Source organism: Gavialis gangeticus, unplaced genomic scaffold (genome assembly GCF_001723915.1).
Source record: "Gavialis gangeticus isolate Ggan-Ray unplaced genomic scaffold, GavGan_comp1, whole genome shotgun sequence".
NCBI lineage: Eukaryota > Metazoa > Chordata > Crocodylia > Gavialidae > Gavialis > Gavialis gangeticus.
The window spans coordinates 57,096,909-57,109,004 of NW_017729004.1; the positions used below are offsets into that span (position 1 = coordinate 57,096,909).

The 12,096-nt window shown below is 47.3% G+C and overlaps 1 protein-coding gene across 1 annotated transcript in view; it reads left to right on the forward strand.

Annotated features, from left to right (window-relative positions):
- LOC109291115 (probable acyl-CoA dehydrogenase 6) overlaps positions 1 to 12,096 on the forward strand; it is a 211,194-nt gene that overhangs the window by 158,667 nt on the left and 40,431 nt on the right. The window contains exon 6 of the mRNA XM_019507976.1: positions 793 to 960. Coding sequence (XP_019363521.1) covers positions 793 to 960 — 168 coding nt within the window. The remainder of the gene's footprint in view (positions 1 to 792; positions 961 to 12,096) is intronic.

Here is a 12,096-nt window from a genome sequence, read left to right on the forward strand (position 1 = left end):
CGTGCCCCCCCCCCCCCCATACACACACTTATTTTCCGGGGCCCACACAGTTCAGAGCATGTGACCCCCGACAGCCAACCACCTTGCCTGCTGCTCCCAGCACCAAGCATCCAAGCTGCTGATGCCCAGGGACAGCAGAGGCAAAGCAAAAACCCAGACATTTGCTTGCGTTTTAAAAACCTGCCTGGACATGAGGACGAGGGGGCAAAAAAGAGGACATGTCGGGGAAAACCGGGACGTATAATAACCCTACAAGTGTCAGAAAGTGACCAAGCTCTGTCTTTAAACAGCTAGGATTCCTTTTCCCTGTTGCTTGTGTTGGGAGGCAGTTTCAGATCCTCATTTCACTGAAGGCTTGAAGCCTTTCTCTAATTTCCAGTCTGATCTGGTGATAGCCCAGTTATAGAAAAAAAACTAGCATATGCATGTGGGCAGTTTTTGATGATCCAGCAACACAATTATGAAATTTGTTTGTGCAGGGGAGGTGGGAAGAGGAGGAGGAAGTGGAGTGGAAAGTGATCCTGTATTCATAATTTCTTCCTTTTGTCTTCAGAGAGATGGCATTATGACAGTGGATGTTGGGACAGGGAGGAGGAAGTGGAGTGGAAAGTGGTCCTGTATTTATAAATTTCTTCCTTTTGTTCATTGCTTGAAGGGCATGAGGATTTTGAATACTGAGTGAATGTTAGCTGGTCTGTCAAATATGACCTGTGGACTGACTCTTAACAGTCACCCTACGTTCATCTGATCACCACTCATAACAATCTCTTATTTCACAATTGTTTTTAAAAGGTATCCAGACACGAGCAGTAAGAAAAGGCGATGATTATGTCATAAATGGAGGCAAGATGTGGACTACTACTGGGTGTCAAGCTGACTGGATGTGTCTACTGGCAAATACTAGTGAAGGACCACCCCACCAAAATAAATCTCTCATATGTCTGCCAATGAAACTATCTGGTAAAAGAACTCGATTATTTTTCTTATTGTGTATGTTTTAGTGCTTTTTAGCATATGTGATAGAACATAAAAACCTTGTGGAGAAAAAATAATGCAGCTTCAAATGCTTTCTACATGTGTGGTTAAACAGAGTAGCTCTGTAACACAGAACTGTTAAACAAGATGTACTCAAAAGGAATCCAGAAGTCCTGGAATAGGGGAGAACAGGAAGAGAAAAAAGGAGGAAATGAAATACTTTGCAGACTTCACCTTCTGGTCCCAAGGGACTTTTGTTAAAAATTATTTCTGTCCAGAAGTTTTTAAAAGTTTATCAAAATGTATTTGTTTATAACCTCTGTGAGAATAGATAGCTGCATGCTCAGAGGCAACCAGCACGGGTTCATCAGCGGCAGGTCCTGTCAGACCAACCTGGTGGCCTTTTACGACCAGGTCACTAAATCATTGGATGCAGGGGTGGCAGTGGATATAGTTTTCCTAGACTTCAGGAAGGCTTTTGATACTGTCTCTCACCCCATTCTCATTAGGAAGCTGGGGGACTGTGGCGTAGACACCCATACAGTCCAATGGGTCGCCAACTGGTTAGAGAGTCGCACCCAGAGGGTGGTAGTGGATGGGTCCTTCTCGACCTGGAAGGACGTGGGAAGTGGGGTCCCACAGGGCTCGGTCCTTGGGCCTGCCCTGTTCAACATCTTCATCAGTGATTTGGATGAGGGGGTGCAAAGCACCCTGTTCAAGTTTGCTGATGACACTAAGATGTGGGGGGATGTGGGCACAATAGAGGGGAGCAACAGGCTACAGTTGGACCTAGATAGGTTACAAGGATGGGCGGAGGAGAATAGGATGGGGTTTAACACAGACAAGTGTAAGGTGATGCACCTGGGGAGGAACAATCGGCACCATACATACAGGCTGGGGAACTCCCCTCTTGTCAGCACGGAGGTGGAAAAGGATCTGGGAGTCATTATTGACTCCAAGATGAACATGAGTCGGCAATGTGGGGAGGCGGCTAGGAAGGCCAACTGCACCTTGTCGTGCATCCACAGATGCATCTCGAGCAGGTCCAAGGAGGTGATCCTCCCCCTCTATGCGGCACTGGTCAGGCCGCAGCTGGAGTACTGCGTCCAGTTCTGGGCGCCGCACTTTAAGAGGGATGTGGACAGCATCGAGAGGGTCCAGAGGAGGGCCACTCGTATGATCAAGGGACAGCAGGGTAGGTCCTATGAGGAAAGGTTGCGGGACCTGAACCTGTTCAGCCTTCAAAAGAGAAGGCTGAGGGGGGATCTTGTGGCCTGTTATAAACTGGTTAGGGGGGATCAGCAGGCGCTGGGGGAGTCCCTGTTCCCCCGAGCGCCGCAAGGAGTGACCAGGAACAATGGTCACAAGCTGGCGGAGGGAAGGTTTAAGTTGGACATCAGGAGGCGCTACTTCACGGTCAGGGCGGCTAGGGTCTGGAACCAGCTTCCAAGTGAGGTGGTGCAGGCTCCCACCCTGGGGGTTTTTAAGAGGAGGTTGGATGACCACCTTATTGGGGTCATTTGACCCCAGTGCTCTTCCTGCCATGGCAGGGGGTTGGACTAGATGATCTGCTCAGGTCCCTTCCGACCCTAGAAACTATGAAACTATGAAAACAAGGAGCTGCCAAGGGCAAAATTAATAGTGTACAAAAGCACAATTAAAAACAGAGCAAAGCAGCATTCTGAAGAAATAATATCAGCATGTCCCATGTCTTGGTTCTGGAGATGATCCACATACCCTTTATCTTAAAAGCTTTCTTTCCCCAAGAGATACTTAGTTACATCCAGCCCTTAAATGCATCATGTATGATTTCATCTTTATTACTCATAGGGTTTTGCTGGTTATAAATTGTGAAGTATGTTCACAGTTTATGAAATGCTGTTTCCTATGAACTAGAATTAGTGTACAGCATATATAGGTGATAGATTCAGTAATATAAAGCAAATAAACAAACAAGCAGAAACTATTCAGTCCGAGTTAAGGTCTCTCCTTCCTGTTTTGTGCCTTGCCAAAATATGAAGTGCTGTGATACTCAAACTTCTGAAAATCAGAAAATAAGAATTTACCTCAGCAAAGAGGTGTGAGAATCAATGCACTCTATTTCCTGAGAGATGGCACTGTCTGTTAAGACGGAGTTTACATGTGCAATGGATCGGATGACCGTATGGGACAATGTGAAATCTGGAACACTTATACACTTTCATACGGGACAGCCTACCTTGGCAGGTGTTTTGCGATCATAACATCTGATGAAGTAGACTCTTGCCTGTGAAAGCTTATGCCTCTCTGAACCAGTTAGTCTGTAAGATGCAATCCTACCCTGCCTTCTGCCTAACTTCAGCCCAACACACTAAGCACCACTCTCTAGAAAACAATGAGTTGAGGTATTCCAAACTTAAACTTCTCATAGGAAACACACAGTAAAGGAATATGCCACTTTAAAGGAACACGCAACCTTAACATTGACATCTTTGTGTGAGGACCCAATACATTCACAGCTAGGGTAGCCATATGTCCTGGTTTAGCTGAGAGAGTCATGGATTTCAGGGGCCAGCCCCGGTCTGCTGTTGAAAATTAAAACAAGTCCTGGGTGCAGGGTGCAGAGAGGGGAGGTGGAGCGGCAGAAGTTGTGAAACAGGAAGCCGTAGCAGACAGCAAAACTGCCCTAAAATAAGCTCGCTTGATTAGTGGAATCACCATTAAAAAAGGGTGCCTGTCACCATTTTCTGCTTTTAAGAGATGTGATTGTTGTTGACGTTAACATTTCCTTTTTGGAAAAGCACAAGGAAAACTTGGCAACCTTATCTTTGTGTTAATGAATTCTCTTGCAGTGAATCTCTTAGTATGTTTTAACAGCAAAATAATTGTTTTAGGAGTGAATGGTCATTCAAGCAGCTGTAGTTATCAATTAGATTTGAAGCTGAGGTCAAAATGGGGCTAGATTAATAATGATATAATTATATAAAAGTATGTAAGCTCTTGTATGGCCTTTTGTTCAGAAAAATCTCAAAGTGCTTTACCAAGTAGGTAAACATCATTATCACCATTTTGCATAGGGATAAACTGAGGCACCAAGAGATGAAGTGACATGGGCAGGATCACTGAGCAGGCCAGTGGCAAAGCCAACAGTAGTAACTAGAATCTTGCTCCACTGTTCTCTCTGTTAGGCCACACTAAATATGACCTGAGTTTCTGTCTCACCTCACACACCCTTTGTTATAACAGGAGGGAGATAATGGCCATGTTTTGAATGTTCAGAGTATGGTGCTAGTGTAGCAGGTGTTGTGGGTCTGCCACCCTGGCACTTGGTGCCCCCTGAGGTCCAATCCACCTGCTGGCTGTCTCCAGCCCGACCTCACCTCTGGTCTCTCACCTGCCACACATTTGAAGTTATCCTTTGGTTTATCGAGGAAGCAGTCCCTGGGGCTGGGAGTAGCCCCTCTGGTTCCTTTGGCTTGGTTCTGTCCTTGTGTCTAGATCCAACTCATACCTGAGGATCTGTGCTCCCCTCGGGCACTTCCCCTTTAAGGGAGCAGCCCCTCAGACCTCCAAGCACTTGTCAGGGCTTCAGCAGTCTCAGTCTTGGTCCTTTTTTTCTATGGCCAAATCCTCAGCCTGGGTCCTCTGTCTAAAACCTCAGCTCCCAAGCATCAGTTCAGACTTGGCTGCAACCCCTCCTGGGGCTCCAGCTTCACTCCTCCAGCCTCAGCAATTTGGATCTATCTCACGGGTAGGGAAAATACATCCTGTGGGCCGGATCCAGCTGCCGGCTGATTGAATCTGGCCCATAAGCAGGTGCACACCAAGTGAATGGATTTAGCCTTCTGGTTCTGACAGCTGTGTGGTGTTGGGACGCTGGGGCTGCTTCCAGCATGTCAGATACTTGCTTGCTCACTCTTTCTCCCTCTCTCTCTTGGGTCAGGGCTGCCACCAGCATGGAAGCAGAAGCATGAACCTGACTGCAGCTGTAGCACACCCTGCCACTCTCCCCCCCTCTCACTGCTCCCAAGTCTGGACCCAGCACTTGTCAGTCACATCCACGTCTGCCCAAACGTGGCTGGCAGCTTCTGGGTCAGGGCTCCAGGGACAGGGGCAGGCAAACTACAACTGCAAGTGAGTTCAGGCTTTTGTGCTGGTTTCGTCTCACAGCTGTAGCGCATCACACCACTCCCAACATCTGGAACCCTGATTTTAAAGCTGCCTGTCACATTTGGGCAGCTGTGGACACAGCCAGCAGCTGCCGGGAATATGACTCAGAGGAGTGTGCTATAGCTATGAATGGGTTCAGGCTTCTGTGCTGATTGCAGCCCCAGGAGGGAGGGGTGGGGAGAGGGAGTGGGAGACAGAGACGAAAAGAAAGAGAGGTGTGGCCCCTGACAGGTCACCAAAGCTCAAATTAAGTGGCTTGCCAGCCCAAATAATTGCCCACCCCAGTCTAACCCCTGATAGTGGGGAGTGCCTCCCAAGCACCCCATTCATGGTCTCATCCTCCCCAGCTTGCCACCATGTTGGTCCTAGAATCCCCTGCCCTCATTACATGGTCCCTGACATCAGAAGATCTACCCCTCCACAGGGCCTGCCCTCATGGTGCATGGTGTGCCCTGGCACCCCAAAGTTCTGCCCTCTAGGTCATGAGGCACAAGCTTAACTTATCAGGTAGCAAGTGATTGTGATCCCTCTAACAACCTGTCCCATCTTTCTGAACCAGTCAGTGGGAGTTTCAGGCATGTTAGACCTCCCCAAGAATAGCACCAAACCAACTGAGTTGAGTCAAGGGCCGCACACACAAAATATTTCAGAAGAAATCATTTAAAAGTAAAGACAAAAAAACCATACGCTTAAAAGCAAACATCCACTATAATAAATTTTAATTTTATTTAAAAAAATATTTGGGTCCTAATTTATGTGTTTGCATACTAGTTCAAAATAAAGTCTTAGTCTTGTATATTGTGTGTGAGGGGGTAGGGAGGTGTATGTGGTGGAGATGTGGGGGGGTGCGTGGTTGAGAGATGGGGGTGTGTGTGGTGGGGTGTGTGAGTATGGGGTGTATGGCTGGACGGTGTGTGTGTGTATGTGTGTGTGTGGTGGGTTGGGTATGCACATGTAGGGGGTTGACCGAGCACTAGGTCCTGGGAGGTGGCCGGGGGGGGCATGTGCAGCAGAGCTTACCTGGGTGGTGCAGGTGCAGTCTGCTTCACTCACCCCCCTCTAGCCCATGGTGCTCACTGGCGCTCCACATGTGGCCAAGACCTGCCCGCTTGCACCTGAGGCAGCCCGCCCCATGCTGCCACCTGTACCTGCCCTGGGCTCCTCCTGCATTTGCCTCGGCCCTGGCCAGCATGCATAGCTTCATGGCAAGGCTGCCTTTTACCAGCACGGCTGCCCATAGGTGGCTGCTGATCGCACTGGGCAAGTGGAGTGGGTGGATGGTAACCTGGAGCTGGAGCCCCTGGCTGCAGCTCCCCTCCCACCCCCCTGCTGCCATTTTCCTTCCGCCCACCGATGCTTCCCCTCCTACTTGCTGCCCAGAGCACTGCAGCAGGGACAGGAGGAGGAGCCACTGGAGGTGAGGGAGCTGCACACTTCCAGCTGGAGCCCCAGCTGAGTCCTGGGAGCCACACCTGGTGGCACAGTGCAAACTGGGCTGGCCCAACCCTGTCACCTCCAGCTCCTTTCCAAATCCCAGGAGCCACATGTGGCAGCAGAGAATGAACCAGGCCAGCCCGCCTCTGTTACTCACAGCTCTCTGTGGCCCCCAGCTGGAGTCCCAGGAGCCGCACGTGTAGTTAAATTTACTGTTCTGTACACACATAGCATACACAGAAGAGTATTATTCAATAGTATAAGGTATTGTTGCACATTTGTACCACATATTACAGAATAAAGGCATACAAGAAATTGTGTTTTAAGTGCGTAGTAATCGTACAGTGGGAAAGTTGAAAATTTTGCCTGAACCTTTTCTGAGTCCTATAATTTTGTTAATATTATGTTTTTCTTTGTTGTATAATGTAATAAGTATGCCATGTAATAGAGCATGCATGTCAAATGTGCAGCTTATGAGCTGGATCCTGCCCACAGTCAGTTTACATCCAGGCTTCCAGAACTTGGTGACATGGCTGTGGGGAGTGGCCTACTTGGGAATCTAGGGCCCTCAGGCTCCTGTGGACATTGTGATCAGGAGAGTGAATGAGGGATAATACAGCTTTGGTTACTTTATGGTCGCCTTGCCTGTTGTCACTCCCATGGTCCTTTGTTCTCTGCTGTTCTCCCCACCACTGCCTCGTATTAGAGCCGCTCTCACCGCTGCATGCCCCATAGCTGCCATAGCATGGGGACATGCCAACAGCAGCAGCTTCAGCACAGGGCACATGGCAGAAGCTGAAGCTGAGTTGCATTGCTTGAGCTGCCTCTGCCATTATGCCCTAGGTTGGAGCCTGAGCTGCCACTGCCATCACATGCCCCAGGCTGCAACTACCTCATTCCCTGCACTGAAACCAGCCTGAGGAGCCAAGTGAGTTTGACATCCCATTATATAGTATAGCCTTAGCCCTATAGCTTGAAGACTGCAGTTTGCATTTCAGTCAAATTTGACATCACATCTGCCATAGAGATTAATTAAATAATGGTAAACAAAATTGTGATTCTGAGGTGTGGTACCTAATTTACCCAGTCTCCAGATGGAGAGATGTCAACATTGATAAATACTGATAGACTGATGGTCACAATGGCCAAAAGCTGTGAAGTACTGGTGCACAGCAAGGTGAACAACAAGCTGAAGTTCACTGATGTCAATCTGCTGGACATAGACAAAAGGGCTTACAAAGTCAGGCTGACTATGCACCTTATTTCTCATCAATTACTAAAATATCTTTAGATGACATCATTCATAACGAGTTCTCCCCATAGAGAAGAGCCTGTTTACTAGGTCACCCTGGTCCTGTTTTGGTGTTCTTTAGTACTCTTATCAATCACTTCTCTATCCATTGGCCTTCTAAGGTGCCAAGCTGCCTTTTCCAGCACTTCCACATAAGCCATATATGGTATGTTTAGTTTTGTTCCGTTCCTGGGCCTTTTGGTCATGCTGTTACTAGGGCATACAGCCTACAGCAGGAAAATAAGCAGCTTACCCAGTGGGAGATAACAGTATCCTATGTACCTTACGTTCTCCTTGAGGAAGAAAAAAGAGAGTATAACAAAATGAAAGAGGTTTTGGATACCTGTTTCACAGGCAGACAGAATATGAAAGGTCCGAATATAATAGGAAGGCATACAAAACCTAGAAAGAAAGATCACTGTGACTTCCACGCTAGCAGCATAAAGTAGGCTGTGTGTCAGGCAACAGTACAATAGTAAAGAGGAAAGTGACAAGTGGGAAAGAGGCAGTTGGATCAAATCTGTAACATAAGAACAGTTGGGATATGAGAGACTGAAGTATTTTAATATGAGGGAAGAATGGAGAAGCTGTGAATGATGGGGCAAAATACCAAACCACAGCAAGCAGTACTGTCCCACCAAAGAGACAGAAGGTAGGAGATATTTTGCATTAGTATGCACTTCACTAAGAGTAGCAGAAATGATTCAACAGAGGAAGCATTGTCAAAGGACGATGATAAATCCCAGTTCCTAGATATTTGGAATACGGGAACACAGAGCTTTAAGGGGATTTTCACGTCACTGACTCTAGTTAGTCCCCTATATTCACAGACAATTATCCACAGGGGTCAGCAAGAATGTCCAGTCTGGCTCCTGTAAGGGAGGACAAGGTACTACCCATTTGGCCACAGTATGGCAGAAAGAATCTTAGATTAAATTAAAAATCAGGTCTCAGAAGAACAGGCAGTATCTTTATACAAAAGTATGACTACATGGCTGAAGCATTCACTGTAAAACAAGCAGTCTCTGTGGTACCAACAAAAGCTTAAAACTGATCTAGGGATAGAGATCTGCAGACCAAATATGATTTTAAGTAGGCTATTAACAAAACATAGGATGTTTGTTGTCAGTTTCTTGGACAACTGAAGAAAGGACAGAGTTCTTTAAAATTTTATTTATATATATATTTAATTATTTATATATTAATTGTGCTCCTACACTGCAATTCTTTATGCCTGTTTTTGCTTATGGATTTTGGAAAGCATCTTTTTCTGAAGCACTGCAGAGATCACAATGTGTGGCTCACTTATAGGTAGGCCACCTGAAGGTCACTTTGGTCCTATCAATGTGGTACTAAATGTGTCAGAAGTTTACTTATTCAACTCTTCCCTCTTAAGAAGCATCAAATAAGTTTCTAGCAAGTTTCATGCTTTAGTTGTTCACCTCTAATATGCTGTAGTCAATTTGCAGATGCTGAAATTTCTGCCAGGACAAGGCCATGTGGATTTTAATATTTAAGCCATTTTATTCTTGTGTTTGTGGCTGACTAACCTTAGCTTCCGACAGAGGATCTGCTGCCTCAGCTGTTTCCCCTCTTGTGTGTTCAGTGTTGAATACAAGCTGCAGCAGGGGTAATTAAAATCTTTGAATCCTGGATAGAAATTCATCTAGTGATTCTGAACTTAAAAAGGCCAATAGGCATATATGGTCTGTTTCTACATTAGAAACAAAGTTGAGGAAATATGCACCAAGCCATTCACAAACTGCCTGAATGTATTTATTTTTTGAGGATCCCTTATATTAATACATATTCCTGGTCTCTCTCTACGCCTTGATGGAAAATGATTAAGATATGACCTAGGCAGGAGGCTGCCCAATTCCAGCCCTGATGCCAGGGGGTGTTAGCTGCTGCTCCAAACCTCCCCTACACCGCAGCCTATGCCTCATAGATGGCATCTAAGCTCTTAACATCTCTGGCCCCAGACTGGGCCCTGTAACTCTCTAGTCTGGACCCCAACTAGATCCCTCCTACTCAGGCAGTCTACTCCGCCCTCATTCTGGGCTGTCTAGCTCCCTGCACTCTTCTTCCTCTGAGGTGTGGCCCTCCCAGGATCTTTGGCCACACAGGCCCTCGTCTCACCCCCAAGGCTAGTCAGAACCCCAGGTCACCAGCTCTGGGCATCCCTCGTGGTGGGCCCCAGGCCCTTTTAACCCTTCTGGTCCTGGCCCCATCATTGACCAGGCAAGGGTGACTCAAGTCAGGCTTCTGAGCCACTAGCCCACAGTCTCTTACATGGGTCTGTCTTCTTGGGCCCTACTGTGGGGTTACCCATCCGGTTGTGGGGGTTGGGGTTGTTAAGGTGCCCCAACCTGCCTTTCACCAGGGTGGTAACTGGCCTGGCATTTCTTGGGGGCTCCCATGCCACCAGGAGCCCCACCAGGCCACCCATCCCTGGCAGGGTGCAGTTTCAAGTCATGCCCAGGACCAAGAGCCTCAAAACCACCCCCATAAGCCCCTGTTCTTACCTCCAAGGTCTTTCTGGAGCAGTAGAGCTCAGCAGGGAGATGTCTGTTCCCTGCTGGCTGGTCACAAACCAGCACAGAGAGCTGAGCATTAAATGAGCACCCAGATCAGGCATCACCCTGGCCTAGCCCTTAAAATGGCAGGCAGCGACCGTGCCCTGCCACAGTCCCCATGCTGAAAAATGGTGGTGGGGGCACTTTAACTATAGCTCGCTAAAAGTCCATGCTCATCAAACATCCCTGCTACCATTTTTCAGCGCAAGGATGCTGATGCATGTGATGCTGGAGTCTGCTGAAGTGCAGTAATTACCAAGCTCCAACAGACTCAATTAATTGAGTCTGCTCCGATGCACTGTAATTACAGTGCATCAGAGTAACCTCACTGCATGTGTATAGGTGCCCATAAGGGCAAGGGTAGATATATACAAAACACTTCAACTGCCGTCTTTTTTCAAAGATGCTTCTGTAGCGTACAGACCTACAACTGCATTACAGCTAAATTTTCCTTGTAAAACATTTCAGAGGTATCTCTGTTTCATCCCTGGTTATTTTTTATTTGGTTTGGGCCTGTTTGTAGTGCTATAATTCTGTGCATCATTTGGCCTCTAATTTATAGTATTTTGAAGTTGTTTAAGGCTTTTAAAGTTGTTTAAAGTTTGTCCATGTCCAAAGATGCCTGTCTGTGGCAACAATATTGTTAAAACCTAAGTAGCCCAGCTGAAAGGACTTTTGAAAATCATATATTTAAATTCAGGTCCAGCATCAACAAAATGTTAGTGTTTGGCATAGAACAGAATTATTAACTGAACAGGAACCAGCAAACAGACATTTCCTCTAAACCTTCCAGGAAGTTTGAATGGTTCAGAATTTGCCAGCAGCTCCTGGCTAATTGGTATTCCAAAGGACTTCTATGGGTTCATCTCCAATCTTTGGCAGGATGGTAAGGAACTATGAATACTCTTTCATGGGTACGTGAAAGCCAGCAGAAATAAGATAATGGGCTGCTTGTACACACCACAGTGATTTACTTTGGTTTAGTTCGCCCTAAATTGAAAGAGTGGGTTTTTAAAAACACTGCTTCAATGTAGGGAGAATTAAACCTAACTAAACCCCTGTGGTGTGTACACAAAAGTGGGGGCCCAATCCTTATCTGTCTCTTTGGCAGTGGGGAAAGGAAGGGGAGCAAGCTGCCAATGGGCCGAGCGGTCCCTGAGCTGCGCGGGGGCCTCCCAGCTGGCACCCACCCACTGGCACCTAGCTCAGGTGGTCTCTGGGGGCACTGCAGCTGTGGAGGGAAGCGCACCCCGACCCCCCACAGCCACAGAGGGAAGCACTACACCCCTGCACAGCTCAGGCAGGTAGGCAGGGTCCAGGGAGAAAAAAATGAGGATCAGGCTTGCTGTTTCGCCATTTGTTTTTTTCTTCTTCAGTGGAGCCTGCCTGCATGGGCTGCTGCCAGGTCCCACAGCCCCTGAGCTGCGTGGTGCCCACCGAGCCCAGAGCACATCGGCTTCCAGCGCCCCGTGCACTATTGCACTTTGTTAGGTAGCAAACTAAAAAATCTCAGAGGTGTTTTATCTTGCTACGTACCAAAGTCATTTAAAGCACAATACGCCACCGAGAGTGCAAACAGCAATGCCATTAAAGCAGAATAAGCAGCAACACTGTTAAACACCATTAGTGCCATTTATCTTCCGCAAAAAGGCATTTAAGGCGCTTTGAAGG